This window comes from Anneissia japonica, unplaced genomic scaffold, assembly GCF_011630105.1.
Source record: "Anneissia japonica isolate Jap-2015-1 unplaced genomic scaffold, ASM1163010v1 scaffold426_len1935630_cov189, whole genome shotgun sequence".
NCBI classification, from domain to species: Eukaryota; Metazoa; Echinodermata; class Crinoidea; order Comatulida; family Comatulidae; genus Anneissia; species Anneissia japonica.
Window position 1 is genome coordinate 700,967 of NW_022713172.1, and position 17,678 is coordinate 718,644.

At 35.5% G+C, this 17,678-nt stretch overlaps 4 protein-coding genes across 4 annotated transcripts in view; 3 read left to right on the forward strand and 1 right to left on the reverse strand.

Annotated features, from left to right (window-relative positions):
- LOC117108382 (limbic system-associated membrane protein-like) overlaps nt 1-3,073 on the forward strand; it is an 8,303-nt gene extending 5,230 nt beyond the window's left edge. The window contains exons 2-3 of the mRNA XM_033250382.1: nt 2,043-2,366; nt 2,625-3,073. Of these exons, the coding sequence (XP_033106273.1) occupies nt 2,043-2,366; nt 2,625-2,995 (695 nt within the window). The 3' untranslated portion in view covers nt 2,996-3,073. The remainder of the gene's footprint in view (nt 1-2,042; nt 2,367-2,624) is intronic.
- A 5,649-nt stretch (nt 3,074-8,722) lies between these two features.
- Nucleotides 8,723-9,915, reverse strand: LOC117108308 (zinc finger MYM-type protein 1-like). Its single transcript, XM_033250285.1, has 2 exons — nt 9,299-9,915; nt 8,723-8,883 (listed from the first exon to the last, which is right to left on the reverse strand). Exons 1-2 carry the CDS (start codon nt 9,486-9,488, stop codon nt 8,723-8,725), a joined length of 351 nt encoding a protein of 116 aa, XP_033106176.1. The 5' UTR covers nt 9,489-9,915.
- A 4,644-nt stretch (nt 9,916-14,559) lies between these two features.
- LOC117108309 lies at nt 14,560-16,575 on the forward strand. Its single transcript, XM_033250286.1, has one exon. The coding sequence runs from the start codon at nt 14,560-14,562 to the stop codon at nt 16,573-16,575; it is 2,016 nt and encodes a 671-aa protein (XP_033106177.1).
- A 443-nt stretch (nt 16,576-17,018) lies between these two features.
- On the forward strand, nt 17,019-17,450 carry LOC117108310. Its single transcript, XM_033250287.1, has one exon. The coding sequence runs from the start codon at nt 17,019-17,021 to the stop codon at nt 17,448-17,450; it is 432 nt and encodes a 143-aa protein (XP_033106178.1).
- Nucleotides 17,451-17,678: the final 228 nt, after the last annotated feature.

Here is a 17,678-nt window from a genome sequence, read left to right on the forward strand (position 1 = left end):
GGCAACAACGTGATTGAACCTTCCTTCCCAGGTGTTCATGTATTGGCATATTGTTAGCTAACCAGTTGTGTGTATTTCTTTGTGAAAATGAGTACCGCGGCGTACTCATTTTCACAAAGCATTCGCATCCCCTCTTGGAAAGATGGAACTTCGAAATAATTGTCTCCATCTTCGCTAATTAAATTAATCACTGTAATTTAGCTTACACTTATGAATTTAGCCAGCGCTTAAAATGTACAATAATCATTTCACTACCAGACAAACTCCGAACTTTATTCATTTGGCCTACATAATAGTTTCATCTTGCTGTACTATATACTCCAACATCACTGGCGCATGGTAACAACCAACTGATGCAGATCATTTCCGGTCACACATTACTCTCCTTAACACAGGAGCACCCCTTAGTTCCGTCACCTCTGGATTATTTTTTGGCTTTTAGTTTTATAGTAGTTTTATACTACAGTAGTTGTTATTAATTGTTTAATGATTCGTGGATTTGTGAACCTATGTTGATACATAGTATAATTATGGTTTATATTTTCATAATACTGTAGTAACATGGTTGTATTTCTTGTTTGAAGACGGATTGGATTTACTGCAGAGTATTGTTGTAGTAGTGGGTTGTTGACTACCCCACTTTTTGTAATTTGATAAACATTTAAAATTTTGAATAATTCTTATGTGATTGACCAAAAGGGAATTTGAATCCCAACACGATGGCGTGTATTTCAATACTTGGAGTATGTATTATACTTTCTTATCTGAGATTAATCAGTGGACCTTTCGGAATTTGTCAGAGTGTTTGAACTTGTAAGGGATTTATAGTTGAAATAAATTTGCTTATAAAATTTGACAGTTGTGTTGAGTGGGTTTCATTTGATTAAAAATAGCTCTCCCATAACATTACAGTATATACATTGTGTGATTTTTCAGTCGGTCACATAGTTTTTGGTGCCGAAACCCACTGTCAAAATTTGTCCAACGAACCTGCTCATTCTGCATAATTCCTGTCACGGTTACATAAAATGGATACACCGCTTCTACCAGTCCTAACGCCACGGGTCGTGCTTCGACGTATTTTAACTCTGTTACAAGTGGCTGACTTTGATCCAGTTCCAGCTACCCAAACTACTCAGCAGACTACCACACTTTCTCCAGCATAGATATCTCGGAGGAGGTTTATTCCAAATGAGGCTCTGGGGGACTTAAAGCAGGGCGTTTATTTGAATAGGCCTAAATACGGTATGTCTTTTTTAGGGCACTTCGTTTCACAATAGTGGCGTGCAACGTGTCCTTGTGCTGATCCGTGGAGATCTCAGAACTTGTCACATGTTTATAAATTTCCCGCTGCTTTTTTTAAAAATTTCAGCTGGAGGGCTGAACTACAAGTTTAATACCGTAAATCCTCGAATACGGTAAATGACGCTCTCGAATAAGCGACTTCTCAAATAAGCGCCGCACCAAAAGTGATTTTTTTTTTATGTTGCTAAACGTCATTCTCGAAGGTGCGCGCGCCGCGGCGCTTATTCGAGATTACAGTACAGTAATGTAATTTAAATAGGCGCCGCGGCTCTTAATCGAGAGTACCCTGTGCGTATTGAAACAATTCGAGAACATGGTTTTAAATACAATGTACAGTAATGGTGTTCAAATTAATAAATAACACAATGAAGACACAAGAATATCTTTATATAGGCCTACGTTTATTTACGGTGATACTTCGGCCTTGGCTGCAAGTACATCTAAGGAAATACATGAGAGGTAACATCGGAACGGGCATGAAAAGCGCGCCACGCTAAGCGCCGCTCTCGGATTAAGCGTCGTACTGAAGCATGATGAGCGCCGAAGTGCTTATTCGGTGATTTACGGTATGTGCACGTTAAATAACGCAAAGAAAAAATAATATTAGTAATGGTAATGATGATGATTATGAAGATTATAATGATAGTGATAACAATTATTATAATTAATATAGCCTAATGTAAATCGCTGTGAAGTGATATTTAAAAACAGTATGAATGTTGTTGCATGATTTATAGCGGGTCGGAGAATTGATGACCTAGTTGCTGACAACCTACGTATAAATGAAGGCGACAGCGCTGTCTTGCCCTGCTTCTTCTCGCCATCTAACGCCATTATTGGCAAGTGGTATTGGAAGACGAATGCAACTGTCATTATAAGATCAGACGACCAACCAAATTCAAACTCGCGGTATTTACTGGGTGACGCAAAGTCTGGGAACGTTAGCTTGGTTATTAAAGAGGTGTTGCGATGGGACAAGGGTACATATACATGTGGAGTGAATGACCAGTCTACAGGATCAACCGTACCGCATTCCGATGACAGCAAATTAACAGTAAACTGTAAGTGAATACTAGCATCAGCTTTAATAATACGAATTTATTATTACAGAATTATTTGGTCGATTGTGATTATTTTTCATTTAACTTCACAAAAAACAAACATCAACATCATCATCCTCCAAAGTAGACTATCATCATCATCATAGTCATCATCGTCGCCATCATCATCATCATCATCATCATCATCAGGCCTATCATCATCAATGTCATGATGATTATGATCATCATAATGATTATGGTTATGATTTTTACCAACAGATTTGGATAACCCTAAACTCCAGGCACTAACTGACACACATGTACCTGAAGGTACGCGAGTATCTATGTCATGTGAAGTAGTGGCGTCATATCCGGAAGTGATTTTGCTCACGTGGTTGCATGAGGGTGACGTCATAGACATTGCTTCTGGCAAATACATTTTCAAATATGAAATATTAGAAATAAAGAAATTTGATCAACATGATGAAGGAAACTACAGTTGTAGAGCTGAAAATGAATTCTTTGTCGGTAAAAACGGAAAATATAGCAATTCAATTGAATTCAGTTTTAAGCCAGGTAGGGCTAATAAACAGGTACTGTATAGAGACTACAAAACAATTTTCCTTAATGTTATAATAAATTGTGTTTAAAATAGAACAAGATAATATTATTAGATTAGTATATCTATCTGCTCCACAACAACAATAACATGCAACAAAAGGCCTAGTAATAATAAGAACAATAATAAATAACAACAATAAATAATGATAATAATAATAATAATAATAATAATAATAATAATAATAAAAATGATACTGACGATGACAACGGTGGTGACGGCAACAGTGGCCGTGACGACGACTTAAACTAGACGACATTAATAATAATAATAATAATAATAATAATAATAATAATAAATAATAACAATACACAATATTTATTTATGTTTGTCCTCTCTTTTTGTAATGTTTTGTCTCCTCTGAATTTGCGCTCCTGAAACTTACACATTCAGAATAAAATTAATGACTCATGACTTTAATCATTCAAAATAATTCTAAAAAACCTGTTCAGGTACTCAATATATCTGGAGACCAAATAGCGCAAAGCTGACTCATACTCTCAGCCATTCTTACCAAACGATTAATCTTTGCAACTTTTACAAACGTAACCATAACAAACTCCAATTGTAATATTATTATACACCTTAACATACAAGTTGTCAAAGCATATACATTCTCGAAACAATTTTCTTACTTACGTTATCAATTGTTTAAAGCAAACCAACATATTTATATGTTTCTACTCTTTTAAATTATTTTACCTTTTCACGTTCATTAAAAAAGTTTAAAGATTATAGTGATTATTTATATTAGTACATACGTTTTTCGTATTGAAAACATATTTTGCCAGTTCATATAAGTCATTAGCATACTAACAATAAATAAATAAATAAATAAATATTGTTATTTGATATTTTGTTAAATTTATATAAGAAACGCATGCCGTACTTTATATTGATTTAGGGGTGGCGCCAGGTTTTGCCCAAAGTGGGGCCGATGCCCCTGTCGAGGGGTCAGATTTCCCCAACGAAACAAAGTATGTATGGTGCATTGATAGTACCTTAGCATTGTATACTGACTGTGTATACAGGTCTAGTTATTTATTGTTCGAAGTTCAAAAGTTCAGAGTAATTATATTGTCAATACACAAAAAACAGTAAAAATATCAACAGTTAAATTCTATTCTAAATAATAAAATTCCACAGAATGACAGCTAAAATAAATAAATAAATAATAATAATAATATTAATAATAATAATAATAATAATAATAATAATAATAATAATAATAATAAAAACCTTAATACAAAAAAAAATCTTTAAAAATTAGAGTATATTGGTGTATTCATATATCATATTAAGTATCATAATCTCTAATATTTCTTATAATAAACATCATAATATTCTTATTTCTATTTCTTAATAAACATTTTAACCTTTTTAATTATATTTTTTATAAACACTACAGTCGTTTTATTTACATTACATCGCAATCTTACATTTGTACTGTATTTCTTAATAAACACCGCAGTCTTTTTATAATTTATATTTTCCAATAAACGCCATATTTTTTTTTTACAGAAGACATTCCGCCTCCGTCATCCAGTTCTCGGATTGGTTTAGTGTTCATCATCATCATCCCCGTTCTCATAATAATTTTTTTAATAATATAAACATCGCTTTGATGTCTTCGTAAGTTATACAGGTATAAACATGCTTTTGACCAGCACTCATTTTATTAACTATGGTTACAACATTTTTAGGAAATTGATCAGCTTCGGTGTTTGCAGAGGCCTGCAGATGTAAAGGACATCGTACATTACTTCTTCAGGTCCCAGGAACACCCAATGAATGAAAATTTAAATAAAATATTCATGAATTATGGGTTTCAGAAATCCATTATATACTGTGTCTCAAATGTTATTGTCGAATCTTCCACTCACAAACCCCCAACGCTGAACCCCCAAATTTCAAAAGCTCCACTTTTTAAGATCTATTTTCATCATCTTTCTTAGTTATTGTTAAATTCTATATGCATCTCATTTTTTTGTTTTGTCTGGTAGGCCTACAGTTGATGTAAACGACCATTTTTTTTCTAATTTAGGTCTCTAATAATACACAGTGAATAAAAATTAAATTAGAATATTCACAATATTTGTTTCAAAAATCCATTATATGGCTCTCAAAAGTGCTCAAATGCTATAGTAAGTGTTGCATTTCATTTGCCAACTCTTTTAACTGTTGACTTAACTGTGGGACAATTTTTTTATTCTTTTTTTGATGAGCTCCAGTGATTGCAGATTGATTCATATTAACATTGTTTCTGTAAGCCTATAGAGGCAAAGACATGGAACGTTACTTCTTCAGGTCCCCAACAACACCAAATTTAATGAAATTTTCTATTCAATTCCACTCAACATTTATATACTTCCTTTTTGAAGAATACAATGCAGCATAATTTTTTTTTTTCGAATATAAGCTAAATGCAAGGATTATGTATATTGAATAAACAAGTGATCTGAAGGAAAGAAGGCAAGACCCGAAAAGAGACAGCACATGACAAAATGAGACAATAAACAAGAAAAAAACAAAACAAACAGAATACAGACCGACAAACCGCGACAGGTAGCAAAAAAGTGGGAAAGGGAATATGGAATATATATATATATATATATATATATATATATATATATAAATCCTTTATGATTGCTTTGTTTATATGATGCCAATAGATCTGTACATTTCATTAACGCTGAAGAAGTCCTGAGGACAGGACGAAATATACGTTTTACTATTAAATAATATATATTTAATGTTCTGTCTCACGTCAACCTTTGTCATTTATTTTCGTACTTGACTCACATGTGAAAATAAACAATAATTTAAGAGCTGTCTTGGTTTAAATGGGAAATAGAGAAAAAATAATAAATATACTATGTTACAATATCAATATGTACATGTTAAAGCACAAGTTTATGCAAAAAAACTTTGCAGAGTGAAAATAAACAATGATTTAAGAGCTGTCTTGGTTTAAATGAGAAATATTGAGAAAATATAATAAATATACTATTATGCTACAAAGCACCAGTTTACGCAAAAAAAATTGCAGTAAAAAATTGTTAAAGCACCAGTTTATGCAAAAAACTAAGCAGTGTGCAAAAAAAACCCCAATAATTTTAGAGCTGTTTTTGTTTATATGAAAAATATTGAGAAAGAAAATCTATGAATATAAATATAAAATATTGGGTCTCTATCATGTCTCACTTAAATATCTTCATGGGAAATATTGGAAGAAACAAAGCAATATAAGTACAATGAAATCTAGCAGGAGCAACTGTTACTACTAGTCCATGCAGTTATAGCTACTGGTTGTAATTGTACACAAGGTTCTTTAGTTGCATCCTTCGGGGGTACATTTCAGCAAACAGGTTAACTGTCTCTGCAATATCTACTTTTGCGTCATAATGGATGTGCATCAGGGCAAGTGACGCAAGGCGTTCTTGTTTCATTGTGCACTGGGTGTATGTGTGGAGCCTCCGAAGTACACTGGCACTTCTCTCGCACTCGCATGACGTTACAGGTAGTGTGCAAGCCAACTTCAATAGCATAAAGACATTTGGAAACATCTTCATTGCAAGCTTTAATAGCTTCTGCACATGAGCTTGGAACATCTGCAATTTCCTTATCTTTGAAGTGCCTCCGCCACATTATTATCTCTCCACTGGCAAGTTCTGGAGATGGCAAGTCTTGCTTGTAGAGTTCCACTGCCTCAGAAATGTCGATTTCTTTTTCCAAACTTAACGATGGAATCAACCCTAGAAATTTGGAGCTTGTTACCTCCAGTCCTGCAAAATTTAACAAATAAGAAATAAACATTAAAATGAGTAATTTTTGTATGGGTGTTTATTGAGAGGTAAATTTAATTTATTTTAAGAAACATTAATCTTGAATCCATTTTGACTTTTTATACTGTCATCAGTTATAATGATGATTTGAAAAATTTAGATTAATTTGATGTGGATCAAATGTTCAAAACATAACATTTGGAATTAAAAATTTGAAGCTGGAGCATTGGCCCTATGAACTTGCCTTGCTGCAAATCTTGGCAAACATGGCTGGACATCCACAATTCTTGCCATATCACATGCTGATTCGTAGTATTGTTTGAATACATCATTGCAGTTCTCACTCATCATCATATATATGTCTTGTACATCATTTACCTGCATTTCACAAAAAACAAAATGTATACTATGTAACTTGCTTTGTAAACTGGTGTTTTCAGCATGGCTCATTGATATCAAACAATTATCACATTAAAAAAGTTCAACTGTTGGAAACTGTTTCCAGGTGTATAGATTGCTCTAAAGCACACTCTGTGAAATCACATTAAATACATTAATTACACACAAGCAAGGATAATGTATATCCATATACACCCTGTATACATCATTATCCACAGAATAAAAAAAATATATTGTTTGTGTGCACCTCCACATTAACAAATAAAATGTTTAAGACCATTTGTCAAACTTGTATAATCAAAGTATTATAAGTAGACTAACCATTTCATGAGCCTCAATGATATCTAATGAGCTCTTCTGAAGCTTGACTGTAACACCATGGAGGTGTGACAAGCTATGGTAAACAAGCTTGAAGGCCACCATAAAATTGAAGTCAATCAAACCTCTCAGGAGTGAACTTGCTCTTCTGTTGGTGTCTGCACTCCATGGCCCAGTATGTTGTTCATCGTAGTTGTCTACATGCAAACCATGCGCGATGATCTCCAGCGTCGTCACAAGGTGGGGGAACACACCATTAAAATGGTGATAGGCATCATGCCTCTCGGCCCATCTAGGTTTACACAAGTTAAGTAACGGCTTTTTCCCGTTGCCCTCGTCTTTATTAATAACCTGAAAAGAAAAGAGTAACACAATTAATTTTTTGTTCGGTCCTTTGACTGTCAAAATCTCAGCTGTCAATTTACATTAAGCACAAAAGGTAAGTTGTGCTAAGAAATGTGAGAGAAACACATGCATTTAATGTTTTACATAGTTTTATGTGGAGTAGGTTTGTTTAATCACAATATTTGATACCATGATTGAAGGGCACAATATTATTGTATTGAAATCTGTATAGATACACACAAGTAAATTTCGTATGTAATTTATATGTACATGTGTGTTTAAATTAAAAGTTAATTGAAAGGAAAATATTCAACAATACCTCTTTCAGTAGACCTTCTCTTTTAGAGCTCCAGTTGAAGAAGAGGCAAGCTTCCTTCAACATATCTACCATATACCTTATAGCTAGCAGTGAACAGGCATTTGCTCTACAGCTGGACATGGCAGCAGCCCCATCATAGCCCTGACCTCTCATTTCTTTAAGTGGTATATCAATATCCCTCAACATATTGCGTATTGCTTCAGCAATGGCAGCCCCACTAGTGTTTTCCATCCGATGAAAATTCAAGAACTCTTCTCTGATGTTGCACTCTTTGTCTACAAATTTTACACAAAATGCTAGTTGTTCCACATTGTGGGAAGACACTTCATCAGCCTTCACCACTTGATTTATTATTGAACATTTACAAAAGAGAAAATGTACAAAAAGGCTTCATTTCTTACTTTTTAAATTTTTGATTTTCACAGGGTGAGAATTCAAGATGTAAATGCCTTTATTTACTGTTCTTTCTAATTACTATGTATATAATGAAACCCATTGCACTACACTTTCAGAAAAAATTACTGGGGACAAAATATTTACACATGTGAAGAAGAAATGCTCTTGCTGGTGGTTCCAAATCAACTTACTTCCTTCAGAATGCCTTCCCTAATTGTTTAAATCCAATGATATTGATAATATCACTCTGGGACATTGTAGACATGTAGGTTGAATTCTTCCTCTGTGGAGCTGACAGATGCTGTTCTAGCAATGGGTCTGCCTGTGCAAGTTGTCTCAGAAAAGCTATAAAGTTTCCTGAATATAAAAAAATGTTTATTGATTAATATTTAAAGCAAGCATTAAAGTACTAAATGTGTAATAAAATATTTTTGTTGGAATATTATGAATTCGTTTAAGTACTGTAAACCAAAAAATGTAATCTGATGATATTTGGAAACATAGAAAGTAAGTTACATTGTTTGGTTTACTTACAACAAATTTACAGTATTTGAATATAAAATGAAACAAAATTAAACTATTACAACATTTGTGTTCATGTAATATATTAATTAAACAAACCCAGCCAGGAGCAAAGGTAGGTAGTAAAAGTGAACAACATTATTACACTAAAAACTCGTTTGTTAAACTGGGAATAAAGAATGAAAATAACACTAATTGCCCAACACAATTTTTAACACATTACTTGAAACATTAAAAAAATATAGCAAACCTGGATTTCCAGAGTCTTGGTGTTCACCATCACCCCTAAACGCAACACACTGCCAACCACAGAACAGCACAGCTTGTACGATCCTTTTGAGGATATGCCTGTTTTCTTGAATCCTCAGTTGTAGGCTGTCACTAAATCTACATGGTATTGTAGCACTTGGATTCTTGCAGCTATTAATGTAAGTCGACATTGCCACAACAGAGTCATTATGATATAATTTGTGGACATGTCCACTCTTTCCACCTAAAGTGTCACACAGCTTTACCCACTTTGTAAATGGTGAGTTCACAAGAGATCCTTTCGTATAACGGTCACTACCAAATAGGGCACATGGCAAGCAAAAACTCCATCTAATTCTTGGCTGTACACTAGCCAAGAATACTTTTTTAGCCACTACGGCTGAAATGATCTTGAATAGCCGTTCATCTGTACTGCTAGAAATCTGAAATGTGGGGGTGGCTTGTAATGTGAAGTTGAAAGGTGAAACTTTTGGGCTTCAGTCATCTCATTTATTTTTGTCCAAACTTCGTCTTGAGTCATAGTCGAATTAATGATGAGTCCAATGTCGTTGATCAGAGTAGGTACAGGTACATCTGGATCATTACCTTTAACTGGTGGTTCAGGTGCCTCATCATCAAAAATGTCACTAAAAAAAAAGTTCATAAAAAAATATAATATTAATAATATAATATTAATAATATAATATATAATAAGCTCACTTCTTTCTAAAAAGAATTGTATTTTAGTACAGTATTAATGTTAGTGTGTATTACGTAATAACGTATCGTAGTTATAGTGACGATGACGCGTTACGACCGAAGTACGTACTTCTATGGATCGTGTGCGTAGTTGTATTCAAATATTTTTGTTCTAGTATATATTACTTCAGTTAGCGTTTACTAAGCGTAACCTCATGTTATTAGTACTGAAGCTGATCAAGTAATAGGCCTCATAGGCTACGGCCCTACCCTACCTAGCAACGCTAGACCTAGGCCTAGCCCGAAATGTGGTGAAAACAAGGGTGAATTTTCTAACTTACCTTAAATTTCGTGATTTCTTCGTTGCTGGCCTTGAAGCAAAAAAATTGGTTATCCTTTCTCGGCGCTTCATCCTAGGCTATTTTTGGCGTGTCGATGTCCTCGGTCCCAGAGAAATGAAAAATGTCGAGCGCCCAAACTTTTGTGATGACGTCCTGCCAAAGTAATTGAACTCCGGAGCACGCGATTGGTCAAATAGCCTCAGCAAACAAACCTCTCATTAATATTCATTTTGAAGTCTTGCTGGTTACGTCATTCAGTTGGCTGCAGCTTTGTTTTGGTTTCTACGATCGGACTACGACCGATAGCGACAAATAAACAGTGCCAAAAATGCTCCCATTTTGTAATAAATTGCACTATTTTGAAAACGGGGGATCGTTTTCTGGCTAAGGGGGTTCGCTGGCAAAAGAGGGGTTCGCTGAAAAAGGGGGGTCGCCCGAACCTCTAAAAATCCCCTTGGCTACAGGCCTGAAAAATAGATAAAGTTATTCCTGCATTTAAAAAAGGTGACTCACATTTACTAAATAACTACAGACCAATCTCCATTCTACCCATATTTTCAAAAATAACTGAGAAATTAATGCATACTCGTCTTTATAATTATTTTATTGAAAATCATTTACTTAATAACCATCAATACGGGTTTCGCATACATCATACCACCACACATGCCGTTTTAGAACTCACGAATTCTGTTAATAATGCGTTTGAAAATAATGAATTTTTATTAAGTACATTCCTTGATTTGTAAAAGCTTTTGATCTTGTCAACCATGATATTCTAATTTCTAAACTTTTTCGTTATGGCATTAGAGGGGTCTCATTAGACTGGCTTACAAGTTATCTTAATAATAGAAAGCAATTATTATGTTCAAATTGGTAACTGTAAGTCGACATCAAGAAGTATTTTGTGTGGGGTACCATAGGGGTCCGTCTTAGGACCCTTATTATTTCTTATTTACGTTAATGGCTTACCATTGGCTAGTGATATTTTACATACTGTTTCCTTTGCCGATGATACTACCATATTTTATTCTAATAATAACTTTGATTTATTGTTTAACAGATTTAATTCTGAATTAAGCAAGATTAGCGATTGGTTCATTACAAATAAATTATTAATTAACACAACTAAATCAAATTTCATTATATTTCACAGCCGTGGTGTTCGTCATAAACTTAAACACAAAATATGTGATGTTTTTCTAAATGGCAAACGGCTTGATAGATAAAGTGAAGTATCATTTCTTGGTGTTTTAGTTCATGAAAACTTAAATTAGTCTAGCCATCAACAAAGTGTAGCAAATAAAATCTCAAAATACATTGGTATAATAAGCAAACTGAAACATTTCTTTCCTCTAAGTATTTTAGTTTCTTTATACAATTCGTTTATTTTGCCCCATTTATTATATTGCAACATCATTTGGGCCGCAGACTATCCCTCGAATTTACAAAGAATTCTTATATTACAAAAATGGGTTGTTCGGTTAATTACATCTTCACCATTTAAAACTGCATCTGAAACTCTATTTAAAAAACTTAACATCTTAAATATTAGTGACCTTCATAAACTCCAGATTACTTATTTTATGTTTCAATACGTGAAAAATTTAGTACCTGTATCAATCGCATTGCTTTCTCTAACCGTTTAATATCTCATTCTTACAGTATTAGAAATCCAAATATATTATAAGTCCCTTTTGTTAAATTTACTAAGAGTCAATTTTTTATTACATTTTCAGGTCCCACCATATGGAATAACCTAGATAAAGATATTATTATAAATTGTAAATCCCCGAAAGCATTCAAAAGTCATATGAAAACAATATATTTATCTAAGTACAGGTCTTCTGATTGATTTGCGCTAACACTAATTTTTTTTTTCCATTATTTATTTATTTTTATTTTATTTTTTGTTAATTTTATTTATTTATTTTTTTTATATCTTAGGGGTCAATGTGAGACAAGATCTACTTCTAGTTTTAATCCCTGTGATGGTCTAATTTCGCATTTTTTTTCGCCTGCAAGTCTAATATATTAAAATTTTGTTATTTTAAGAATATAATAATTTTTCATATGTATGTTTTCTTATGACCATTACAAAATAAATATTACTGAAACTGAGACTGAGAAATAAACATAAGTTTGTTTGAGTAAATACGACAGTCCGATGGGTTTATTCAAGTCTATTCTCGAAGGAGGTAAATACTGTATTTACACGTTTGTAGGCCTACCACACACAGAACGCTAGGGTTCAAAATACGAGCCCAGTGTATCGAGAGCAGGACGGATAGTACGACGTGTGCAGAAAATATTATTACATAATAAGATGCCTCGAAGAAAAACGAATAGAATAATGATGGCTACTACTAACAGCGACGTCAGTGAAGTTAGCCCATCAATGCCCGGATTAACTCCACGTCAAGAGATACAAACAGAAACCCATAATAATGTGAATAAAGGGCAACATATAGTCCTATTTACAAAAGAAATAGAAGAAGTAAACCCCGACGATAGTGTGTCGGTGGCTAATCAAGTAATTAAAGATAGGCAAAGAGCGTCTAGTCAGGTAGGCCTCAGTCATGCGTCGTTAAGCACGACAGCATCAGTTATGAAGCTGCGATCACAGAGAGCAATAGAATTAGCAGCCAGATCAGCAGCCCTTAACCAAAGACGTCAATTGGAGAAACGTAAGCAGGCTGTTAGTTACAAGTTGGAGTTACAAAATGCTGAGGAAGAAGTGATACGTGCCAAAGAAAGGGCATTAAGAATACGTAGAAGACATGAGTTAGAGAAAGAAATGATTAAGCTTGAAAACGAGCAAAAAACAGTAGAAGTTGAAGCTGAACTAAATGCAGCTCAGACTGTCACCAAAATGTAAAAGAAAATTATCAATTACCTATGGCTATGAACAGCAACCAATTGCTAGCTACCAATAATAGTAAGCCAAATGAACCCACAAATATCATCCAAAGTGGTACAAAACCATGGGCAAAAGAATTTACAGCTATTAACCCCACACCACCAGATAATAACCCAGTTGAACACATAAATAGGCCTATCACTCCAGTTGTTACCGGAATGTGGGAACAAGGAAATAAACAATCATTTGTGGGATTGAACAGTGACGAATAACCGTCTAATGATGATAATAAGGCAATTACAGGCACAAATATTACCCCAGCTGATGATCAATCTTCACCAGTAGGCCCTAAATCCAATTCATCATACTGAACAATACAGCAACCCAAAGAACATTGATAACACAATGGCTGAAATCATGAATAAGCTGATCGTTCAACAGAAGGAAGCTGCACTTCCGACTCCAGAAGTGCCCAAATTTGACGGGACTGATGTCCTAGAATATATGACATTCATAAGAATTAAGTACACAGTAGAAACCAAAACAGAAGACCCAGCACGACGTTTAAAACTGTTGTTGAAGTCTACAAAGGGTGAAGCATTTGAGCTAATTAACGAATGTCAAATGATCGAGCCACCATCGGCTGGGTATTAACGTGCAGTTCAGCTGTTGAAACGAGACTATGGGCAACCACCAATACTGGCAGCAGCTTACCGGAACAAGGCAGATCAGTGGCCAAAGATAAAAGTAGGAGACAAACTAGCATTAAGAAAATTCAAAATCTTCTTAACCAATTGCTGTAATGCCAAAAGGGGAAATCCTGATATGTATACCATGGATGGATATGATTTTCTGCGAATCCTTGCATCTAAATTACCAGTACCGTTGCAGTAAAAATGGATTGGACAACTTGGTAGAATACGTGAAAATGAAATGCGTTCTCCAAAGCTTGAAGACCTGGAAACGTTTGTGGGTGAAATATCGCGGAATGTAAATGATCCTAGGATTGCCGGACTTGGTTATCAACCAAGGAATCAAGATAAAAAAAACTCAAAACTCCCTGTAAAAGTAAAACATACTTTGCCACGTACGTGCATGATGCAAGTAATGAATCCAGATCTAATATCTGATACCAAAGAGACAACAGAGCATCAAGAGCACCTTGTCTACACTGTGGCGAAGGAAGTCATCACTTGATACTTGATTGTAGAGTATTTGGAAAATTGGGAAGTAAAGAAAAATTCGAATTCTGTTCCAAGAAGGGTTTATGCTTTAGCTGTCTGAATCCAGGTCACCGAACAAGATCATGCTATATTCGGAAAGACAGTCTGCAAAGAATGTAATAAGCACCATGTAACGATTATGCATGATCCAACAAGACAACAACAAGCGCAGAAGGAAGACCAGTTTAATCCCACAAAGATTACCACAGGCTGTGCTGGTGTAAATAATGATAAGTTGAATCCATTGATGGCTATTGTTCCAGTAGTTGTAAAAGCCAAATCCAGTGAAGAGTGCATAGCTACGTATGCCTTTGTGGACAACGGATGTGGTGCTGTGTTTGTTGATAATGAATTAAACGTACGACTTAAAACTAAATCCAAACCAACAAAATTAGTGCTGAAGACATTGAACCTGGAACACATTCTCCAAACTGATGTAGTGATCGATGAGCTACAAATTGCAAGTATGGAAGGAGATTCTTTTATTGATTTACCACCAGTGTATGTTAAAGACAGCATACCAGTAACCATGAAGGATGCTCCGACCCAAGAAGAGATAAGAAAATGGAGCCATCTTAAACATATAAGATTACCGAGCCTAAAAGGTAATGCAATTCCGCACGTTACGATGATGATTGGAATTAACGTACCAGCAGCTTCGACTCCACTAGAAGTAATTAGACGCAAGCTTGGTGAACCATATGCTATCAGAACACATTTAGGTTGGCTTGTGTATGGTCTGTCTGGTAAATTATCCAACCAACCAGAAGTGAATGTCAACTTCTGCCGGATAGATAACTCGACTTTGAGTAATGGAAATGATTTGTTGGAACAGCAGTTGAAGTCTTATTTCAACATGGAATTTGTCGAGAGACTAAGTAGCGGTCAGCGTCTCCCATCTGTGGAGGACAAGAAGTTCATGCAGATTATGGATGAATCCGTAATTAAAATAGATAGGCGTTACCAACTAGCCTTACCGCTTAGAAGCAGGAATGTACAGCTCCCTAACAACAGGATGCAAGCAGAATTGTATGCCTCACGCTTAAGAGAGAAGCTGAAGAAGAATAAGCAACTCCATGAAAAATACACAGAGTTTATGTCCAACTTGGAAAAGAAGGGTTATGCAGAAAAGGTACCCGATACTGAACTTACAAGAAACGATGGTCAAGTGTGGTATATTCCCCACCATGGGGTTTTCCACCCTCGTAAACCAGAGAAACTGAGGGTCGTGTATAACTGTCCTGTGCAGTTTAATGGAGTGTCCCTCAACAGTCAATTATTGCAGGGACCAGACATGACAAACTTAATGTATGGAGTCCTCTTGCGATGGCGTGAAGAACAAATCGCACTAAAAGCTGACATAGAATCAATGTTCTACCAGGTACGTGTACACCCTAAAGATTGTGACATGCTGAGATACCTATGGTGGCCGGATGGTAACCTTAAAAAAGACATGATCGATTATCGTATGCTTGTTCACCTGTTTGGAGCAGTTTCTTCGCCGAGCTGCGCTAACTATGCACTCAGAAAGGCAGCTTCAGATGCAGAAGGAACATACAGTGAACAAGTAATTGATGCCATCCGGAAGAACTTTTATGTGGATAATTTGTTAAAATCAGTCGTCAGCCATGAAGACGAAGCGATCACTTTGGTAAAAGAAATGTGTCAGATCCTAGGAGAGAGTGGGTTTAATCGAACAAAGTGGACAAGTAACAGTAGAGAAGTCCTACAGACCATTCCTGAAGAACACAAAACCAAAGAACTAAAAGGAGTAGATATTCATAGAGATGAGTTGCCAATGGAGCAAGCTCTTGGAATAAAATGGTGTGTAGAGACAGATCAACTAGAGTTTGACTGTGGAGAGGTAGACCAGAAACCTACTAGAAGAAATATCTTATCAGCGGTGAGTGCAATCTACGATCCACTAGGTATCTGTTCTCCATATGTTCTAAAGGCCAAAAAGATACTGCAATCTTTGTGTGTCAAGAACATAAGTTGGGACGACCCTATACTAGCCAAACAACAGAAAGCTTGGAAAGAATGGGCAGAGGACCTTCCAAATATAAACAGTTTAAAACTAAGCAGATGTCTCAAACCAAAGAATGCCCAGCTCCACCATTGTGCAGATTTTGCAGTCTATATGGTTATGGCATAGTCACATACTTGCGCATAACCAATGAAGAAAGCAGAGTTCACTGTGGTTTTGTTGCTGCTAAAGCTCGTGTGGCCCTTTGAAACCACATACTATTGTGAAATTAGAATTGAATGCTGCCACAGCTGCCGTACGCCATGATGATTTACTAAAAAGAGAATTGACCTTTTGGACGGACAGTTAAACAGTTCTCAAATACATAGCAAACAAATCTGAAAGATATCCAGTGTTCGTGGCAAACAGAATTGCTGTAATTGAAGATGGGTCAGAAAATAATCAGTGGCGGTATGTACCATCCAGATTAAACCCAGCAGACCATGCTTCCAGTGGGCTTACTCCAGATCAAATAGCCACCAAACAGGAATGGTTGCATGGCCCAGATTTCCTAAAGTTACCCGAAACTAATTGGCCTCAAGCAAGTGAAAACTTGATGGAAGAGAAAGGTGATGGTGAAAAATCAGCAATTGCCTGATATAAATGAAATCAATGTGAATGCAGCAGTGTTGCCAAACCCAACAAATACTATCGACACCTTAATGAATCACTATTCAAGTTGGCAGCGTCTCAAGAGAGCTGTGGCTTGGTGGTTAAGGTTGAAAACATTTTTGTTCGAGAGAGCTAAAGGTACGCCTCCAGAGAAAAAGGAACGCCTAACAGTAGATGAGTTGGAAAATGCTGAAATGGCTATAATTAGATACATACAAAACCAGGAATTTGCTGAAGAAATCAAGAACTTACAGAGTCCAAGCAAAACATTATTACGCCTTGATCCAGAGCTACGAGACGGAATGCTAAGAGTTGGTGGCAGGCTGCAAAACGCATCCATTGGAGTGAATGCCAGGTATCCATTTATCCTGCCAAAACATCATCACATATGAAGACTTATAATACAATATAGCCATCTATTAGTTGGTCATCAAGGGAAAAAACTATGTTCTTGCAGAGCTAAGGCAAAAGTACTGGATTGTTAAAGCTGCTGTGATGGTGCAAAGTATTCTTAGGCGTTGTGTATGCTGTCGAAGAATTCAGTCGAAAGCCAGTAAACAGAAAATGGCAGACTTGCCTAAATTTCGAGTAAAGCAAGAGAATTCGGCATTTACCTACAC